The 23482-nt window shown below is 34.7% G+C and overlaps 1 protein-coding gene across 2 annotated transcripts in view; it reads left to right on the top strand.

Annotated features, from left to right (window-relative positions):
• The window catches only part of Bsg (immunoglobulin domain-containing protein Bsg), a 57274-nt gene that overhangs the window by 11978 nt on the left and 21814 nt on the right, over positions 1–23482 (top strand). Inside the window, exons 2-3 of one of the 2 annotated variants that reach the window (XM_081745898.1) lie at positions 11224–11265; positions 19663–19777. In XM_081745898.1, the coding sequence (XP_081602024.1) occupies positions 11224–11265; positions 19663–19777 (157 nt within the window). The remainder of the gene's footprint in view (positions 1–11223; positions 11266–19662; positions 19778–23482) is intronic. The other variant, XM_081745907.1, reaches the window with a different exon arrangement.

The raw sequence follows: 23482 nt of genomic DNA, 5'->3' as shown, positions 1-23482 counted from the left end.
CGTAGAAGAAGCAAAAGAGGCTTCAATCGGCCTTCAAACATAAAAATGGACAATAGAGCAGAGTAAAATGCGTGTTGTGGACGGATAGGTCAAAATTTCAACTTTTGGACAATGACGCCGAGTGTATGTTTGAAGATCTGTTGGGGAGAAAATGTATTCTGACTGTGTAACTCCGATCATTAAAGATGTAGGAGGTTGTGTGATGGTTTGGGAGTGTTTAACAAATTCTGGAGTTGGTTTGCTTCACAGGATACAAGAAAATCTTTACAGAAATGGTTATCATGCCATTTTAAGTAGGTATGATATTCCTTCAGAATTGCATTCGATTGGTCACGGTTTCATTTTTCTGCAGGATAATGATCCGAGGCAAACTTCCAAACTTAGTTCTAAATATCTTGTGAAGAAACAAGCCAAAGGAGGTATTTGTATTATTGAATGGCCTCCCCAGTCTCCAGATCTCAACCCCATCGAGCTTCTCAGAGGAGAGTTTGACAGAAATGTGCAAAAATACTGTCTGACATCTGCTGATGATATATTAGACGTTCTGCAGAACGCCTAGAATAGTATTTCCGATGAATGTCTGCAAAAACTTGTAAATCGCATGCCCCGATTGGTGAAATGTGTGGTAATGGCGAAGAACGGTTTCACTTGCGAGAACATTTTTAAAAATTGCCAATTTTTGTTGTTGGATAACGTCATTATGTTATTGTGATGTTAAAACTATCACTGCTTGTAAACTACTAAGTGTGCTATCTAAAACTGCACTGTATTACAAGCCTAAATTAAAATTTCACTGTATTTTGATCTGTCCGTAAACTTTCGACCGGCGGTATATACAAATGGACCGAACATATAAAATTATAGCTCTTACCCTTCCTATTGGGATTTCCATTAGATATTTCTTTTCTAACCAAACGATTTAACTTAGGGATTCCGCTATATATATATAATATTGGTTAGAAAAGAAATATCTAATGGAAATCCCAATAGGAAGGGTAAGAGCTATAATTTTATATGTTCGGTCCATTTGTATCAGACTGATTCTCACTATTTTGTAATACTGATGGTTAATAGTTTTTATTTTATAATAGCTTTTAGTGTGAGTATCCCTAGAATTCCCTTCAGAGTAGTGTAAAATTAAAAAAAAAAAAAATCATTTTTGTAGTTTTGTAAGAATATCTAATCCCGTGGCCTAATAATTTTATAATCACGAAAGTTTACTTTTGCTATCTTTTTATGTCAAACTAAGTAAAAGCCGTCCTAATTGGTCTAGTAGCTAGCGCGCGCGCTCTTGATCTACGAATTTCCGGGTTCGATTAGGAAAGCCTTGATAAATTTGAACGCATCCGATTCCAACTTAAATTGTAGTTTCACATCTCATACAGCGTCAGTGCTGAAAAGGCACGCTAAACTGGAGTCAACCAACTAGCAAGAAAAGTTATAATAATAGCAGTAACAAGTTGAGAGTGGCTAAGTAGGTGAACGCTTTCTCTGGTTGAAGAGTTCCTTAGTTCGGTCCGAAACACCGATATATCTGGCAAATGGGAGAATTGTAGCTAGAAATGAAAGAAAGGGGGTCGGAGTTATAGCCGGATCCCTTGAATCTGCCTCTCTCTTCCGGATTCAGTATATTGTACAAACATTTGAAAAAGCTTACCGTATCAAGCGAAATATTCTTTTAAAAATTTTCGGATAAGACGTACTTTTGATGTTTTTAAAACGAATATTGGGAATTCTTGGATTGCTTCTTGAAACTTCCAATGCCTGTTACATTAAGTGACTGACTTTCAGCAGTCCTCCTGATCTAGTGGCTAACACTTGCCTTTCGTGCACGGAGTCTCGGGTTCGATTGGGAAAGCCTTGAAAAATGTGAACGCATTACGGTATTCGGTTCGGATTCCATCTTAAACTGGATATCTCCTCACGTATAGCCTCGGCAGTAGAAAACTTCTAAATTCAACAAACGAACAAACCAATTTTTCGTATGACTACACTTGACTCTGTTTTAATATAGTAATGTATCGCGGTTAGATATTATATTATTACGAGTTCAAGTAGACCACAAATGTAAGCTTAGTATAGTTTGTGTGAAAATTTCAGTTTATTAGTAAACGTGCAACTTGATTTGTCTTGTCTAGACATATCATCGGTATATATATTAGTACTATTGTTTGTAGTCAACATTTTTGATACTAGTGACCTCTTATTGTAATTGTCAGTATTTGTCAATTAGTGAATCCTGGATCACATGAAAGAATACAGTACTTCGTGCTGCGGAAACAAAATGTGTGTGTAAGACATCTGTTATGGACAGATGGCTTCTTTTACCACACTAATAAGGTTAATGGGCAGTTGACTGGACTTTTTAATAACTGACGTCATTGGATTCTTTCGATCGGAAACGTCACAAATCATGTGGATGATGGTGTTTCACTACTGATTTTTTCATCTTTTTAAATATACGATGTACAAGTTTATAAACACGATCGGTAAACAACTGACTTATACAAATATAAACATACATACTTACACACTCACACACAAACATACTATGTATGAAAGTTTCATCATCATAGACCAAGAAAGAGAATAAGTAAATTTTCCTTCGCTCGTAACTGGCACACACACCAAGAAAAGAATGATTATTTGGTTATATAGATTCTTAAATATTAGCGCATTCGTGTTGTGTAGGGGCTTTTACTTCAAACCTGGTAAAGGGCACAATTTTTTGGGATGCGTTTGGAGGAGCAGGCTACATAAATACACAAAAATACTCGGTAGAAAGAACCTCGAGTTTTCTTTCCTTCTCTGTGTAGCGACAAAGTTCAGAGTAGTATGTAAGGGTGTTCAATAAGGCTGAGGACCTATCGAATTTTGGGAATGAAAATTTATCGAGTTGTCCTCAATTACCCGAAACCATTCGAGTATTTGAAATTATCAAAGTTTCGGGTATTATCGAAAGTTCGTGTATTATTAAAATTTTGAGTTTTATCGAAAGTTCGAATATTATCGAAGAAATTTCGAGTATTATCAAAAGTTTGGATATTATCGAAGTTTCGGGTATTTGAAAGTTTTAGTCAGTGGCGTATTTAAGGGATCTTCCGGGCTTAAGCCCCCGAAATTTTATTTACTGTTTTAAAGTAAATGAAATGTCTTGCAGAATTTTCACATTTCCAGGAATAAAATTAGCAAAGCTTTCCCGAAACAAAATCGTAAATACATTGCTGTATCTAGTGTTATAAAAATATTAGGTGATTTTGAAAATTTATTACAGAAATTTCGGGTATATTCGAAACTTCAAATATTAACAAAATTTCTGATATTCTTGAAACTTCGGGTGTTATCGAAATTTCGTGCATTATCCACATGTGTCGCCCCCATGTGAAAAGACAAGAATCTATGTGAAAAGACAAGAATTTATCAATGTAGCCCCATAGGAGAGAGAGTGAATGCTAGATGTTAACACGGCTTTCCAAAAAATTGTTTGGTTCAGATCCAAACCTTATAACCGTTGAGCCATCCACTCTTAACTCATTTTTTTTCTGTCCTTTTTAGCCCGCACTATAAGAAAGGACGGGCTAATGTAATTGCTCGGGCCGTGTATGTGTGTATGTCTGTATCATGCAAAGGGCACCAGATAGAGCGATGCCTTTTGCACATACACTATCATTGCAAGTTAGTGCCACAGACAACACGGTACGGTAAAATTTGTAAGTCGCACCATTTCATTTCAAAATGGTGGCTAAAAGGAAATGGAGGCAACGGGGAAAGTAACGATATAATCGCGCTGATATTCTAAACTAGTAAACCGAATTGAGTAATTCTTTGCACGATTATTGGCATTAGTCACCTGCAGATTACAGGCTTAATTTCATGGGGCGCGTGCTCCGGCGGGTGACAAAAGGAATGTTCGAAAACGGCAAAGGGTTCTTCTGTGATCTCATCGGAGGGGGGAATGGATCTTATTACTGCGGTATGTGGTCATAGGCATTTCAAGATGGCTCCGGAACAAATTTTGGCCATAGAAAGGCGCGCTTAAAGTAGAAAGGCGGTCTCAAGTCGCGATTTCTAATCGTTACGTATTACTGTGTACGTGATGATAGGCATTTCAAAATGGCAGCAGAGAAAAACATGCTGGGCAACAAGGTGATGGCAAAAATTAAAATGCTAATGCTGGCGGGAGAGCATGTCTAGTTTTTTATTCGCATGCAGCAAGTATTTGGTGAAAAGAGATCCATTCTGAAACATATCAATAATTTAATGTAAAATCTACCTGCTTCACTTAGCTTACATAATACCATAAGTCAACAAAGAAGAAAGGAAAAAGGCTAACAATATAAGTAGTACTGAAATGTACTTAACGTCAGTTGCAAAAATGACAATAAAAGGTTATAGTAGTAGTAGTAGTAGTAGTAATAGAAGTAGCAGTAATATTGATAGTGAGAAGACAGTGATATTAATAATAGTCGTAACATAACGAATACGCTCAAAGTAGGAACAAATACTCGGATTCAAGGGAGTTCCCCTTGCAAGGCAAACAAAAACAATAGGTGTATGATAATGGGCTCCTGAAGAAAATTTTCTAGGGGACATCTCCATGGTTGCTGTCTGGTATTTAATATACGTGGTTTTCTGTATTACGTATACATTTTCGTGAGCTAGGGAGTTCGGGTGCCCATGTGTATGATGAAAGCAAAGAGGAAAATTTTAAAGTAAGTTCCATTAAAAACGTACAATGTGTTCAAAAAATTATCGTCGGACGTCATACAGACAGCGTGATCTATAGGGATCTTCGCACCCAAAATTCCCAAAGTTTGTTTCAATGATACTCGAAGGATTTCGAGTGCCGGATAATAAATTTTCAAAACCGAAGTTCGAGAAGTCTTCAGCCTTATCGAATCTCCTTATCTCTACCTACATCAGAAAATGTCTCCATCTAGAACTTTATTTAAATCCTCGAAACCAGATGCAAAATTCTCCTCTTTCTGCCTGCTCTGTTGTTGACTCAATCGGTAAAGTGACAGTTCGTAGACTAATAATGTCTTGGATTTCAATCCAGTTTGGGTGATGCATGTTTTATCTCTCTCTCTTTCTTTGTCTTTTTAGATACGTGTGGGAAGAAACTTTTTTCACTTCATTTCAAGGGAGACAACTTTTAAAATGAAAACCCCATATATGTAGTACACTCATGTCCAAAATAATTGTCGCATATCTATAACTGTCTTCTTGTAAGAATATAGTTTGATAATGATTTTGCAGGGTACTTTTAATACTGATACTATGTGTATAATCGCGAAATGTATATTTGTGGTAAAGTTCATAGAAGAAGAATTATAAATACAATAATTAGAAAGAGTAAAACAAAATGTTGCTAAATGGACAAGAAAGTTTTATTTTTGTTTTATTGTTCTTATTTATAGCTCTTTTGACATGAACTTTGCCGACTATACACATAATAAAGTTATAAGAAATACCGAGCGAATCCGTTATCAAATTATATTCCTACAACAACATATTTATAGATATGCAACAATAATTTTGGACATATTATGTACACTTATTATAACCTTGATTGCATTGTTTCTTCCAAACACTCCAATAATCCCGAACTATTCAAAATATTCAAACGACTGGATAAATTGCCTTCATACTGAGATCTGTCAGTGCTTGCTGCTTTCAAACAATTCGAGACTCACGAGTACCTCGAACACTTCTAGTATCTCGAACATTTTGAGAGTCTCGAACAATTTAAGTCTCAAAAGTTCGATAATTCAATAAAATGAAATTCTTTGTCGACGAAATGGTTTTGAAATTTTATCTAATTGTTATCGATTACTCGATTATCGGAACAACCCTAGTAGTATGCATTCAATGACTAATAGTATTGTGATGCACTGGGTACCTGGTTTGATTCTCGGTATGAGGACCTTGAAATTTGAACGCCTTGTGACAGAGTTGAAAAATACTTGATTTTTTAAAAAATAATGTTTGATTTTTTAAAATTTAAATTTAGTTTGATTTAAATCACTTGTACTTGTTTTCTGTGATAAAATTTAAATCTTCCTTTTATTCATTGGTAAACTACGAGGCTTTCAGGTTTCTTTATTCATCCAGATCTAAGCGATCGTTCACCGTCATGCGGATTCAATTCACAATGATTGAACGAAAGAAGGATAAAGCATGGTAATCTTAATTTTTCGTGTAAAGTATCTTAATCAGTAAACAACCAAAATAAAATATGCTATGTAGAATATGTTACCATTTTGCAAACTTTGATTTGCGCTACACGGCGAGTATATAGCTTTTTAAAAGCGTTTTGTTTATAAATTAAATACAATTTTCGTACTCCTTTCATCATAACTTTCTAATCATGAATAGAATATCAGTATTTTTTTTTTTGCTGTAAAATAGCAAAATTATTTAAGGTAAACTTACATATCAACATGAATTCTACTTGAATATACAAGAGTAGATATTTAATTTCAAGTTATCTGCACTCAGTATGGCAAACGTAATAGTACAGTATATAAGATATTTTAGAAGCAAGATGTTTCTAATCAACAATCAATTATTTTTAAAAAATATTTTCCATTTGTATTTCTATATATTAACAACTAGCTGAAATGCCCGTTCTTCAGCATGGGAAGGATAGGTTTGTGGCAAATATTTGAAATGTACATTTGAACTCCCTTTCCTAACTCTCTTGAATCGAATATTTGAATCGAAATGAAATGATAAAAATCCAGCTCGATTCAGATCTTCAAAACTTCATCTCAAATGTTGCAGCCATTGTTTACAAATATTTACCACACCTGTTCTGCCCGTACCACACCCGCATTCAATCAAAGTGTAGGATTAATGATAAACGCCTAGGTCATACCAAGTGCCAGCTATGTTTAAAAATTCATTTTAAACGGTTCAGCTTTTTTTTTTTTTTTTTTTGTGTGTGTGTGTGCACGTGACAATTTTTCAGTGATAATGTATTCCAAATTCCTCCTTAACATGAGAGGATCGTAAGATACTTTTTCACCGTACCTTTTTAACTCTGCTTCTACCTTTGAGATATGCATTTTAATGAAAATGATATGATAAAACCCGGCTCGAGTCAGGTGCTATGCTCAAATTTTCATTTCAAAGAATTCAACTGCTTTCCCATGATGGAAGAACGGCGATATTATTTTAATATGTTAAGAAAACGTTATAGGAATCTCCTCCCCTATGTGTGTACTTATTGCTTATGAAGAGTTTATAAGCGAAGTTTTAGCTTCCGAACGTAAGGAACTCGTGATACTTTATTTTTGGTACACATTTAAACATCTTCTCCCCTCTTAGGATTAGCATTTATGAAAGTGACATGATAAAATCCCGGCTGGAGCCAACTGCTACGTTCAATAAATAATTTCAAACGGTTCAACCGTTTTGTCGCGATGGCGAGATAAACCGCGTCGATTTGAATGTAGAAGGAAAATTTATAGAAATTTCCTCCTCCTCTCCATACAGGCGGGGTGCTGGCTGGGACAGTTAAAATTATGTTTAATGTTAATCTTATATATTTCATCTTGCTAAATCGAAAGGCTCCTGAAACCCTCTATTTTTGATGTAACTTTTAAATTCTCCCTTCCCCTTGGAATATGCATTTTAATCAAAGTGATTTGATAAAAACTCAGCTTGAAGTAGGTACTATGTTCAAAAGTTAATTTCAAACTGTCCATCCCGTCATATATATATATATAATATGTGTGTGTGTGTATGTATGTGAAATGCAGATTAAAAAGTGTCGATGTTGGATGTGAAATATATTCGGGCTTTCTCGTTTACAATATAAAATGATTAAAGTAAGTACATTGTCAAAAATTAAGGGACCATTATCTTTAATTTAAAAAATTTGGTCTTTAATCGTAAAGTACCTATTATCACATCGTACGGACTAAGACGTTACTTTCAGATATTCAATTAATTATAAATACTGGGTTGTATTTCTTTTAAACAAAATAAATTTGGTTTAGATCAATGGACCCTTCAGTGCATGGTTCGGATTCTACTTTAAACTGTAGGTCCACGTTTCATGTAGTTTTGGAAGAGGCGCTAAAGTCATACTAATAAACTTATCGGTGACAAATACAAACCCAATTCTGATGTTGAGGTCAACTGGTGTGCCGTTGACTGAGAACCCGAAAGGAGGTCGAGCGTTCAAGTCATTTGTCTTTACATTGTTCTCTGTACGTACGGCAGATACGTTGAGACAATAACTAGGAGATAATTTCAATGTCTTCATTTATTCCCGTAATGTTTTCAAAGATTTTATTCTTTGTGACTGACTGAGACCTTGAAGATAGAAATTTGTTAAATTATTAATTCATATATGCACTAAAATCTTCACACAAATACGGGTCACGTTGGCTCAGTGAACACTCGTCTTTTGCGCGTGGAGTCCCGAGTTCGATCCCAGCTTCCGCCAAGTTGGCTTTGTGGTTGACAAACACTGTGTGCGTGAGTTTCCTCGAAGTTGTCCGTTTTCTTCCACTTTCATCCTTCTGCCATTATCATCACGTACTCCTTTAACCTTGGTGCATAACGTGGAATGTTAAATAAAATAAGAAGGAAACGTCGGATCGGTTCAGAAAGGATGCTCACTGTCGCCCATTTTATTTAATCTCTACTTTGGAGGAGCAATAAAAGAACATTCACAGCCTAGAGATAACCGTTCATAGATAGAAAATACGCACACTTAGTTTTGCGAATGAAATCGTGTTGTTGGTAGACTGAGAAAAAAATAGAAGCACGGTTCCTAGCAGCAGATTTAATATGAATCAGGGTTGGCAAAAACCATGGTTTTTATTGAAAAAACCAAAACACCAGGTTTTTTTGGTTTAAACCTGGTTTTGTGGTTTAAACTAGTTTTTTTTTTTAATAATTTACTCTTTTTTTATCTATTTATATTAGATATGGACAGAAATTATTGTGCTGCCAAAATGTTTTGAGCCGTGGCAAAAATGCGAACTAACGCTCACACCCTTACACACCCCCGTGTTGAGCCAATAAGAGTTCAGCTGCTGCTAAGCGAGAGAAAGCGAGTGGAATCCCTTCAGCCGATAGCAGCGCTTGCAACGGAAGACTAGAGATCAAGTCAATGTAGCATATCTATAGTTTGTTTCGCCTTGGTGTTATTATGCAACAAGGTTATGCTGGAAGGGGTCACATAAGCTTAAAGCGGAATTCAAACCGCCTCTCAGCTTCATCCAAGAAAAATTGTCCATTTCGATACGAAACCGGGACTAATTGGTCACAAATGCGATTGCCGACTCACTCACGAAGGACTCCTGATAAAAATACGTTGTACTGATCTTTACATAGGCCTAGTTGTTAATATAATTGTCAAGAGTCATTTCAGAAGGACAAAAAGATAAACAGTTACACGAGTAAAAACATTTTACAATTATATATAAATCGGGAAACTCCCGCCTTAGCCATTGGGAAAATCCTGTTATTACTTTAAGTGTGTTTGTATATAAAATTTTAAGGTCAACGTATCATAATCACTACGCTAAAACTGAGGTATTAAATTACAAATTTGGTATGTAGATATCATTTAATAAAATTAAAACCAGGTCAAATCCAAGCTGATATTGGAAGCTACGTAGGCAGTTGATAAATTTTGCCAATTTCTATCAATATATTTAATCAACCTTGGCTTCTTTATAAAACAACAGGCATTCAGGCAAGTAGAAATATATAATTTGGTTTCGTTTCGTATGTTTAGGCTTAATATCCTTGCGAAATACCAAGGTTATCACGGAGAAGACTTTCGCTTAAAGGGACACCTCGAATCGCTACTTGGTTTACACTTGAAAGATGGGTTGTGGTTAAACCGAGAATTGAACACGGGACTCCTTGATTAAAAGGTGAAAAGTACATAAACGTAATGCAGATGGTTTCATATGTGGAGACTCACCATGCAGTTCACACGATTTAAAGCATTTTTCGTTCTTTTTTTGTTTGGTTTAAACCAGCCAACCCTGATATGAATATCAACGAGATGTAGAAAGTAAAATAATCTAGGTATTATAAATGCAGACAAGATGAGTCCAGTGCCTCCTTAAGACTATTTGGTTCGATTCCTTGTTCGTTAAGCCGTAGATCCATACCTCATATCGCCTTAGTGCTGAAAGGGACCCCAAATTTCAATCCAACCAACCAACATGGATCCAAGTCCAGACAAATAGGTCTAGGTCTGGGCAATAGACCCAAAATAGCTCAGACTAAGAAAACATTTGTAGGAAAAAGCTTCTGACCGGAAACATCCACATAGTTTTCAAGAGAAGACTGTGGAGAGCGTATGTATGAAGTGTGGTTTTGTATGGATGTGAGTAATGGACATTAGAAGAAACAAAGCGGAGAATGAAAGTCATCGAGATACGGTACTATAGAAGTGTTGAAAATCAGAGGTTGGGTAGAGTATCGAATGCAAGTGTCCGGGAAAATTCAGGATTATATGAAGGACGAAACCTGCTATTAAGGTAAGTTCATATCCACAACTGAAGCTTGAATCTAGTGAAGCTGGCGGATTCACTGGCGTCACTGTCTCGCCGTCCAAGAGAGCTGGATTACATACTTACGCACCTGCCCCTGCCAAGGGAGAAAATGAGGATGAGACTATGAGACATGGAAGAATCGCGTTATTAACTATGGAGGGAATGGCAGAAAGAAAAATAAACCGATTCAAAGAAAGGTCGCGATTTATACTGTCCAAATAAAATACAGTATCTAGGGAAACAAAGCTAAAAGAGACTGGCTCATAATAGGAAGAGTGGAGGGTTGTTTCTAACCAGTCCAGAGATTCTTGATCGAAGGAGAATGCTATGTTGTACCATAGGCTTTTCATCTATTGAGTTTTCGTTTACATAGGGAATAATTTTTAGATTACATATATTAAATTTCCGCATGTAAGTTATATGTTAATTGTCTATTTTAAAAGGTATTAACTCATATAGGTAAAAGAAGCTACTGCAATAATTTTTACTATCAAAATAAAATGCTAACTTGTAGGTCAATAGGTTGCATATTATTAACAGCGAAAGTAAAGAAAGCACTAATATATTGAAGGCAGAGTAAAGTGGCGGACGTTCTTAATTGAAGGTAGTTTTATTTCATCATTCTATATTATTGCTTAAGCTTCATGACAATAAATGTTACAGTTTCCCTTGTTTGCTTTTATCGTTTTAGGCCCATTTGTTCATTATAAAGGAGATAATCTGGTGACAGAAGGTAATAGCTTTTGGATAGGATGTGAAGTAACTCATTTTGAAACTATAAAATGGCAGAGGAATGGGCGTAATATATTCCCTGATGAATATAACAAATATATTATATACAATTCAACGTATGGCAATGTTTTACTTTCCAATCTTACGGTTTCTAACGCTAATACAACGCTTCACTCTGGAGAGTACCGTTGTGTTACCATATCAGAAAAATCACATCGTCTATATGTATTAAGTGGTAAGGTAGTGAGATATGGAATGCAGAGTGCTCATTTGTCTTTGGAAAAGTCTGTTTAACAGGAAGAATGCAGTACGAATTTAATATAAATATGGGTTTCAGCTCAAATTCAGTTGCAACAATGCGACGGCGGGTACCAGAAAGTTCTGATTGACTGAGTATGTTTAAAAGTTTGTGTGCATGTCAGAATAGTTCGACTATTTCTGAACTACTACTACTATTATTATTCGAAAACCTAATTTAACAAATGCAGCTTCGCAACTGTTTTATTTTTTAATCATTGCAGTATTCAAATTCTCGTATTTACGAATTTTTTTGGTAAATTTGAGCTGCAATTGTAACATCTCACTCTTCGTCACGCACCCTACGTTTTTCTGCCGCGCTAAAGATAATCATGCAAAATTGTACCAAAATTAGGGATTATCAGAAAATTATCAACGTATATTTAGCATAAGTAACATGCTCAAACTATAACTCATGCAAAAATATTTAGTAGTATTAGAGTACGCCTAATGCGAGCATACTGCATTCTAATTGTTAAACTTGCTCATAATTGGGAATGGATATATGAATATTAAAGTACTCAGCGAAACCGGAACTGTTTGTGTTTCTTTTTAAATGGCTAACATTTTCTAATTTTTAACAATTTTCAACGTACATGAAGAAGCAAATTACGTTATAATTTTGTTCGTGAGAATTCTGTTGTGAACGTTAACTGCATGTCATTTTGCTTTCGAACTAATAAGTTAGTTGTACTGAATTAAATAACCAGTAACCATTTCCCTTTACAGAGATAACGTGAATTACCCTCGCTTGTTTCAGTTTTAAAAATCTTGAAATTCTGTTAGCAATGGACTTTCGAAGCCTTGCTTTGAAGCTCCAATTAGTAATAGAAAAACATGTATCCAGTCTGAAATGTTGCTTTCCCATTGTTTACCTAGTTAGCTGGAAGTATTCGGACTTGGACTACTAATCTGATCCTAATTCCTGCAAGTGTTCGGTGTGGCTGAGACTAGATCCCGAAATCAACTCAATCGGCTATCATGATTGTCTACAAACCACTGTGTAGTAGCCAGTAGAAAATGACACTACCAGTGGCAGCATAAAGGAGTACCCCCGCCCTTGGCCCCATCTTGTGACGGACCCTGTCGATAGCTGGCGCAAATGACCTAATGCTCGTTAATCAGTAGAGCATGTCGATAGTGGTTTTGGCGATGCAGTAATTCTTTCAAAAGAGCAGTGGCGTCGATAGTTCCTCATATTCGAAAAAGTTGAATCGGAGAGGTCAAGAACATGAAAGCAGCTTTTTGGAATCTGGGAAACTTTCTAGCTCAAATGAGGTTTGAATTGTTCGAAAATTGGTCCTGATATGGAAGCACATACCAATTGAATAATGAGACAGCAGGACAAAAATAAATAAATAAAATAAAAAATAAAATAAAATCTTATTTTTTTCATGACATTCAAAATTGATTAACCTTCTTGAGGAAAGAGTTCGTCATCACATACTTGAAGCTTTGAAAAGTGAGAATACTTCAGTATTGTATTTGATTTTACGCCTGATTGCACTCATGTGGAACAGTTGTCGTGAATTATTCGATTTGTAGAGACAGCAAAACTCAGTAGTTCAAAATCGGGAAGCATTTATTGATTTCATTGCTATTGAGGGAAAGACTGCTGATAGCATTTCTCTTAACATATTGAACAAACTTTAGCGTGATGAACTTCACATTCATAATTGCAGAAGGTCAGATGTATGACAACCAGACTACAATGGCTGGTTAGTATTTTGAGTCCAAACCTTGATAGAGAATACAAATCCTTTTGTTGTATTCATTCCCTACAACAGTCATTCCTCGGATCTTATTAATGTACAAGCTGCGCACATTAACATTTTACAGTCACTTTCTTTGGAATAATGAAACGTTTGTGTTCTCTAGATCTACTTATCGGTGGAGTGTTCTTTAAAAGTACATCAGGTTTGAACTGAAAGGCAAAGCTACTCAATGGAGTTAAAAAGCAGAACCTGTGAAAGTAGTTTCTACTCAACTGAATCAGCTTAGTGATGCACTGGAAGAACTGTTTGACATTTAGGCAAGAACTTAATACTCGAGAAGATCCATGTCTTTCAGATATCTATCATTTAATTTAATTGTCGTGGTGAGTTTGGTCTGAAGCTCTCCAATATATCGGTCGATTCTAACAATGCAATCTAAGAATGACTTACCATCACGATCTTATTCAGTTTGAGAACATACTGGGTACAATTGATACAATGGAGATTCAATCGTGCAGGAACACGTCATACAAGCAGCAGAAGTAAAATATAGAGAATGGAACGTAACAATTTAAATATTCCGTACAAAATGCATGGAAAAGAAGCAAGTAGTGAGCCTTCGATTGCATACACCGAAGTGAAGCGCTCTATCAGTGAAGTTCTAGATGAAATAAGAGGACAAATGTTTGACTGTTTTTTCCAGATGTAAGATATCAATGATAGATTTCGATTCCTCTGCTCAGTTGGTGACTTCGTCCAACAAAAGTTGGATGAAAGATATCTTAAAATACGTCTCTTTCATGGGACTTTGGTAACTGCACTTCAAATTTTGATTACTCTACCTATATCTGTCGCACCATGTACACGATCCTTTAGTAAAATGAAGCTAATAAAATCGTACTTGTGCTCCGCTATGGGGCTAGGAAAGACATAAAACTGGCTGTTTTATCCATCGAGTATAGAATATCATCATCTTTGGATTTTGAGGCTGTAATTGAAACTTTCGCACTACCAAAGCACGAAAAGTTTCTTCTGAATGTTAACCCAAAAACAGGCTAGCGAGATAGTCGCTTCGAAACTGAATCGTCGAGTAACTTTTGACATAACGAATGTGTCAATACATATAGTATAGTATAATAGTTGGAAATAGTCTAATACAACTAGGTATACACTGAATAGTCAATTGTTCAATCATAATTATTGCACATAGGTCCCATACAAATACAAAGAGGAAGTATTATGGAAATAATAAAAACAAAAATACAAATAGAATAAGAAATTTATTTTACGCAGAAACAGGCTAGCGAGTTTATAGTACAGTTGGAAAAGTCAACTCATGTGACAGTATATTCTGAACATTCATTTATACCAATTGTATTGCACATGACTCAAAAAAAATACAAAACATATGAAAATAAAAAGACAATTAAAAATACAAGAAATATACATAAAAATAAATGCCATTTAAAATTAACTACATGGTGTTGGGTGGTAACGGAAAATAAAAATTCCGTCAGGTAGTAATATTGCGCACTCATATTACTTTCGCAAGGTGATCTCGATGAATTTCGCTAGCCCTGGGCCCCAGTTGGACTTACGCCGCCTCTGATACCACCATTATCATCTTGGAAGTAACACAGATACATATTGTAATATTTCCATGGAGTGTTGGAATTGTATATTATTCGGGATGCTACAGAAGTCTTGTTATTTTGACAGAACGAATGGTTTGACACCATACCAGAGAAATGGCCCACAATAGATTTTCACCACATGATAAGTTGTAACAGCAGTCGTTCTCCTAGCAATTTCTATATTTATATACATGTTCGTAAAAGTAAAAAAGAAATAATTTTAATTTACGCGTACTATTCAAAAGGAATTGATTTAAATTTGTCCGGGCCGGTAAACAAGGGGGAAGACTGTTTACTCGTAGTGTGACATTTAATATGAGCCTTTATGCGTGATTACACGGTCGAAATTTCCGATCTGATACGCTTCGAAACTGAATTTTCCAGTAAATTTTGATATAACGAATGTGTCAACACATCTTCAAGTTAGTTGTGACTTTTTTTTTAGTACTCACGCTACAATGCTTTGTTGTCTCTTTTTACGACTGTCAGTAGTTCGCCCAGCGTGCAATATTCCTGCAATGCCTCTAAGAATAAATTCTAAGTCTGTTGAACTTTCGATCTTTCTGCTTTGTTCGATACAGAGGCTAAACCCAGTGATAGTGGCCCTATTGAAGTCTGTACTCTGTACAGCGGACTATTATACTCTGAACTGCATATTTTCCCTCGAGCAGGTGATGCAATTTACTACTTGGGTTCATTCTTTTGTAATGCTGTGTGACGAGTATCAATTCATTATTTTGTCAGTTTCCTTGTTTTACCGATGTTTTTTTTTTTTTTTTGTTAAATCATTACTGGCGGATTTTATATATATATATATATATATATATATATATATATATATATATATATATATATATATATATATATATATATATATATATATATATTAAAAATATAGTTGGATTAATTATACTGAATTTCAGCAGAGGGTGGGACTATGAATTTGTTTCTGTTCAGTTAGCTTTGACCGTAGTTATGTTCCACTTTCTAGGAGTATATATTTTCTTGCAGAAAGAGAGAGAGAAGAGAGTAAAAACTTAATTTTTGTCGTTTTGGACAAAAGTATTGAAACTTTCAAATCTAAAAATATTCAAATTGTGTTTAATAAATCACTTTGAAAAGCACTTTCAAATTACCATAAATTAATGATAGTTCGTCTTAAAGTTTGGCTTCAAGCGATTGACATGCGTTCATAAATAATGTTTGATTTTAGGGTATTGTATATTTATATTTTGCATGGTAAAATTGTTGTGTGTAATGTGGGTAGTTATCTGCTGAAACACACCAAACTAACTATTAACAGTACGGTGGCATGTTTTGAAAACGATACATATTGCTTTGATTTATCGCACATAAATGTGTACATATATAGAGGTGCAATAGAGTTATATGGAGACGCAGTAAATGAATACAGTAGACTTACCGTTGTATCTAGGCAATATCATATTCTTAATAGATAATTTCGATTAGCACTGTAATCTTGGTCACTACCACATCTATCTATTTCACTTAATAACTAGTCACCTCCACTTCAGTTTGTATGACTTAATGCTTAAATAATTAATTTGAAGATATTCCTTGTCAAATATACGTTGCAACGTAGAGCCTTCTGAAAACAACAATGAATGTATCACCTTTACCGCTTCGATCACTTTGTTATTGAACTTCCAAACTATGCTATGCATAAGTGTCGGAAGTCGCAGGGTTGGCTGGTTTAAACCTTGGTTTAACTAGTTGTTTTAACCAACTGGTTTAAACCAAATATATATTTAAAAAAAGAAAAAAAAAACGAAAAATGCTTTAAATCGTATGAACTTCATGGGGACGTCTCCACATATCAAACCATCTGCATTACGTTTATCTACTTTTCACCTTTTAATCAAGCGGTTCCATGTTCAATTCTCGGTCGAACCACAACCCATCTTTCAAGTGTAAACCAAGTAGCGATTCGAGGTGTCCCTTTAAGCGAAAGTCTTCTCTGCGATAACCTTGGTATTTCATAAGGATGTTAGGCCTAAACATACGAAACGAAACCAAATTATATATATTTCTACTTGCCTGAATGCCTGTTGTGTTATAAAGAAGCCAAGGTTGCTTAAATATATTGATAGAAATTGGCAAAGTGTATCAACTGCCTACGTAGCTTCTAACATCAGCTTGAATTCGACTTTGTTTTAATTTTATTGAATGATATGTACATACCAAATCGTAGTGATCGTAGTGATGCTTTGACCTTAAAATTTTACATACAGATACATTTAAAGTAATAATAGGATTTTCCCAATGGCTAAGGCGGGAGTTTCCCGGTTTATATATAATTCTGTATAATATCTTTACTTGTGTAACTGTTTATCTTTTTGTCCTTCTGAAATGACTCTTGACAATTATATTAACAACTAGGCCTATGTAAAGATCAGTACAACGTATTTTTATCAGGAGTCCTTCCTGAGTGAGTCGGCAATCGCATTTGTGACCAATTAATCCCGGTTTCGTGTCGAAATGAAAAATATCTCTTGGATGTAAGCCGAGAGGCGGTTTGGATTCCGCTTTAAGCTTATGTGACCCCTTTCAGCATAACATTGTTGTTACATAATAACACTAAGGCGAAACAAACTAATTTATGTCCATCTCTAATATAAATACATAGTGTAAATTATTTAAACTAAAAAAACCTGGTTTAAACCAAAATACCCCTGTTTTTTGTTTTTTTTTAATAAAAACCACGGTTTTTGCCAACCCTGCTTACAGAAGAGTTATGTCGTCTGTCGACACGTATCAGAGCGAAATGGTAAGAGATATTGATATGTTTCTGCAATCTATACAGCGTTCCCATAATAGCTTCCATCTCCTCCGCCGTTAATTTTATTCAAACCGGAAGTGGTTGAAATAAACAGTTTCCGGTTTCATCTTTGGTCGCCACAGAATAAAAATGGTAATAGATAAGGGAGAAGTTTTTTAGTCAATTAAACGTCTCAAGATAACATACTACCACCAGCCTCAGAATCTACCTTAACTGGAAGTAGTTGAAATTTACTGGAGTTTCCGGTTTCAGTACTTTTTTTTTTTTTTTTCATAGAGCAAAAACGGTAAAAGAGAGTAATGACTCAGATACGAATTCAGGTTCTATCTTTGATTTTATTCTTCTATTCAAGCTGTTATGATCTGCAGTAGTACTGTAAATCAGATCTCACATACCTTGCACCTCGCACATTATTCTTGGTTCGCAATCTGCACATAAAATACTAGTCAAATGCAATAATTAGCTAGTGTGTGCTTTTGGTGCATAGAGTCCCAGGTTGGATTTCCCCCATCTAAGCTGTAGGTGCACGTCTCATACAGCCTCGGGGTGCGAAACTTTGGTCAAACAAATGTTAAAATCAATCCAGTTTACGTACTCAGAGTTCATTATTGTTCTAAGGAATTCCTTTTGATCATTAATTGTTTTCGGTCAACCGATTCCTGCATCATCCATTCTGATTTTTCTTACTAGCATTATTTAGAACTCTTAAGTAAAGTTGTTTAATGTGGTGAAATCTCATATTTGTACAGTTCTCGAACGGAAATTATTCAGTAAGTTGCGCCTACTATTCACTACCTTGCACAAATTACCTGGGCTACCATACTATTAAGAGATATTGTCAAATGCAATCGTCTATGTAGAAGATATGCATTTCTATGGCTGTAAGTTTATTTACTATATAACAGAAAATACATTCCACGGTAAAGAATTTGACCAGTCTGTGCAAAATCGTAGGATGCGTAGGCCTATTTTGTATGCAGCCAACGAAGTAGAGATGGAAATATCCACATGTATCTTTTCTTTATCAAGTGCAATATAGTATTGTGTGTGTGTGTGAGTGAGTCAGTGAGTGTGTGTATGTGAGAGAGAGAGAGAGAGAGTGAGTGAGTGATTATTGCTATGCCGTTTTAGTGTATTTCAGCTCTTTCGTAGGAGTTTAAAGCTGCACTTACAAACGCTTACTTTATTATTATTATTATTATTATTATTATTATTATTATTATTATTATTATTATTATTATTATTATTATTATTATTATATACCTCGGAAGATAATGTCGCCAGCAGAGGCGGCTCGTTAAGGGAGTCATATCAGTAAAAGGTACTTTCTTCGCATAATACTAGAAACTTTCTAAATTTACTAATTGTTATATTTAACAATTAGTACATTAGATAACCGTTATTCTCTTAGTTTCAAACTATAAAACTGTAATTTTTACCAGTATGGTTTCTTCACTAGCCAAACTTACTTGCAGAAGCGGGATTTTTCTGACCTGTGATAAACAAAAACGTAGACAGTATTTTATTGGCAGTTATGTTCCATTAATTCTTTTCGAATAATGCTATTTATACTGCAGGTTAATATAATTGTTAAATATGCATTTTTTTCATTATATAGCTTCATACTTGTCTTTAATTAAAACAATAATCTGTATCGTATAACTCAATTTTGTTTCATATTCTCCTAGATATGTCCTCAGTACGATTTTTCAACATTTATTAACATTAAGAAAAAAAATCATTTTATATACTTTTCTACTTTCTTTGTGTGCGAACACTTGCGAGAGAGAGTTGTGACTTAACTGGATGTTGTGGTTTGTTTAGTTATTTTACACATTTTAGGATTTTAAGTTGTGGTATACATCTGCTTGTTCTAAGACATTACCTAAAAATATCGCTTTGTATCCAGACATATTTAATGTGAATATTAAAGTACGTATTTATTGTTTCAGAACATACAATCCAAATCAGTTACGACAGAGAACCAAACCTAAAATTTCTATCACTTAGGAAGGATCTGACGTTGCAGTGTAACGTCACAGCTGCACTTCCATATACTGTTACTTGGTAAGATTTGTTTCGTATTTATTATGTTTTTGTTGAGATTTTCATGTATCGTAATTTTTCATTTTAAGTATTGGTAACTAGTTAGTGAAACTAAGTATTTTAAGACAAGTAGTACATGTAACTGGTATAACAGAAAAAGTAATAATCTTCGATTCTTCCATGTATATGTTAACAAAGTAACTATCAAAAAAAGGTTTTATGCAATTTCCTAATCGTGTTTGACGTAATGAGAGTGATACATTGTGTATTGGAGTTATAAGAAACATTAAATTAACGAAAAGTTCATTTTCTTTTTTATTCATGAGTTCGTTATTGGCTATTGTACCTATACTGGTATAATAAGTAAAGTTTCTGTACCAGCTGTCTTGTCATGAATCTAGTGTTCGTTGAAGAACTTTGTTACTCTATAGTGAATTTCTTACTTATGTAATTGGTATATCGTTATAATTTCAAAGTAAGTATTATTTAAAGCAAAATAGAAGTTAATTCATTACATGCAAGTCTGTAGTTGCTTAAGGATAAATTTATGTGCAAGTACTGAATTTTATTTTTGTAGAATTTTACTTCAATAGAATATGTGTTGTTCTTTGATCGATTTTGGTAAAGTTCATCATTTAAGCGTTTTGATTAAGAGATTTTGAGTTTTGCATCCTTTTCTAGCACTAAGGCCATTTTGGCAAAGACATTTTTTTAAAACAACCAAAAAAAACTTTTTTTGTTTAAATAATTTTTCTATTATTTATATTACATATGGACAGAAAAAGTTCCGCCTTGGTGTTATTATGCAGCAACGGTGTTATGCTGGAAGGGGTCACATAAGCTTAAATTGGAATCCAAACTGCTTCTCGGCTTACATCCGAGAGAAATTGTCCTCCGTTTGGACTTGAAACAGCAGAATGGAAGTTCCATCCACTTCACTCCAACACCAATAGTATATTCGCTTTCGGGACTAACGTAACTAAGAATGCGTATGCTTTCCCTCTCCTTCAAGAATATCAAAAGGAACCCGTCTTCCCACGTATCGTGTTTTTGTATCGTGTATCTTTGAGCTCTTGACGTGTTCATTGTATCTGTGCAAATTACGTTATATCCGGAAGAGACTAAATAAAATGCTGGATGTTCGGAGCAGATAAATATTCGGAAAAGATTAGAAAATGGTAACCTCTTTGGTTATTTGAAAACAAAATTTTATTTATACTAGTTCGACACAAAATTTGTTCCCATCCTATAATTCAATGTGTTGTATTCACGTTGAAATTTGAAACATACTACATCTATGAGGAACATAAACTTTTCCTTTCGAACTTTTGTAACTTTTCATTACGATACAGTTTGGACTTTTAATATAGGGTATTTCTGATACAAATTTAGCAGTAAAATAGCACTAAAATCAGCAACAACAACAATTCTTTTGTTCAGTTTGCATTATTAGTCTGAAATGGAGGATATGACCAACGCTATCTACTGGGTATATTAGAACGTATTTTGATCAGTTCATCCAATGAACACTACCGAATTTGCAATCGAACCACACGGAAACAAAGCATGTGTGTTAAACTTTTGACATTATCCTACTATCCATTTCATAAAGATAGGCCCCTGACTTCGAGGTGCTGCTGTGACGTCCAGTCAAAACTTATACTGCATTGTCGTACCTCGTTGGAATTGTTGGAATGTTGTCTTTTCAATACTTAAGACATACAAATTTTCTTTGTACTGTATACTGAGAAAAAAAAATAGAAATTAATGAAAAAGTGCGTATTTTTTCGTATTTTTTTGGTAAATCAATGTTTGTAGGACTATATCTCGAAAAGGAGTTAACATGAAATAATTTCCTGTACAAGATATGTAGATGCATATATTACCTGCAAGTTCTGAAAATTTCATTACTCAACACGTAGTAATTTTCTTGTTATTCAGCAAAAAGTGAGACATCATTATCTCTGAATTGCGGCGGTGTATTAACAATCTGAAAAAAACTTTTAGAAAGATCTTAAAGTAGCTTTTCCAACCAAACTGTTTTGACTTGTTTTAAAAGATAAACAATCACAAATATGACATTATGATTTTCTCTGCTTTGCGCCCTTCGCTATCGCAGTTTATACGGAGTGCTACGTTGCCACATTTTCCTGACGCGTATACACTCTCAGCCGGACGGGTATTTAAACTTGTTACGCACTGTCCGTCACTTTTTAGAGATATTTTAAAAATGTAATGTCTCCACAGATTTTAAACCAATTTCTTAGAAATTAACAGGATATACAGTAAATGTACCAAGTGTTCAAAAGTAGAAAAGCGAACTCTTATCTTGTTTGGATTTGCATGTGATGGTCCTCGAAAATTTGTTGCTTTTTGTCAGTTCTTCACTTATTGCACGCAGTACAAAATACACTTGCACAGAAACAAAAACACGCACAAAGTTTATTATATGATACAACCTTAGTTGATATGTAATATTGAGTTTACACTTCACAGAAAATCTGTTTTCAGATCTAAGAGCTCCAAGCTACATTAGAATCTGCCTTTGAATAGGAATGACGCGGTTTTTTTTTTTTTTTTTTTTCGGTGCAGCCTCAGGTTTACTTGAAACAGAGTTACTATCTTGTTCACTCCCGGATACGCCACTGAGCACAGAATAATCAATGTCCTTACTATTAATTACTAACTCATAACTGTCTGAGTCAGAGTCATTCATCAGTTCTGCAATTTCATTATCGCTAAACATTTTGCCTCTTCTTTTTGTAATACCGCCGCTCGTGAAGAAATATCCACTTTTTTTTTTTTTTTTAAATCAAAAAGCACAAGATATACTCACGAAAATGTAAATGCCCGTTCGTCCGTCTCATTGCAATGAACCCATATGATATGAATGCGTGTGTAAGTTTTTGACGCCTACAAACCGAAGGGAAGTATTAAAGACTTAATCAGTGCGACGTGATTAGACGCAAATACAGCCCTCGTCACCTACTCATTGCATTGTTTTCTTTCGTTGAAAGAAAACAAAGGACCCATTCTGTGTTACTGTACATTCGGCAAGGGAATTGATCGCAGAACTTGGGTAAACACGTGATTGCCAAGGCACATTTCTTTTTAACCTTTAACATGTTCGTAAGCTGGAGAGTGTGTATACTGATAGATCTTGAGGTAGAAATGGAGCAATTGTTTATAAATATTAGGGAAGATAGCAGGAGCAGCGATGAGTCAACAAAGTCATGACGAAAGTGAATGAAGTAAATAAATTAAGAGATGAGTTTTTGGATGTGTTACTTCAACGTTTTATTTCGATTACATTGAGATGTGTACACTCATGTCCAAAATTATTGTCGCATATCTATAACTGTCTTCTTATAAGAATATAATTAGATAATGATTTTGCAGGGTACTTTTAATACTGATACTATAGTATGTAGAGTCGGGAAATGTATATTTGTGGTAAATTTCATAGGAAAAGAATACGAAAATTAGCATGAGTAAAACAAAGTGTTGCTAAATTGATAAGAAAATTTTAGTTTCGTTTTATTGTTCTTATTTACTGCTCTTTTGACATGAAATTTTCCACATAGCCTACATGTCTTTGCCGATTATACACATACTAACATTATAAGAAATACCAGGCGAATTCGTTATCAAATTATATTCCTACAATAACATATTTATAGACATGCGACAATAATTTTAGACATGAGTGTACATGCATTAATGTTT

Source organism: Thermobia domestica, chromosome 2 (assembly GCF_964235325.1).
Source record: "Thermobia domestica chromosome 2, izTheDome1.hap1.1, whole genome shotgun sequence".
Taxonomy (NCBI): domain Eukaryota; kingdom Metazoa; phylum Arthropoda; class Insecta; order Zygentoma; family Lepismatidae; genus Thermobia; species Thermobia domestica.
The sequence above is the reverse complement of the archived record's forward strand: the minus strand, read 5'-3'. Positions and strand labels throughout refer to the sequence as shown.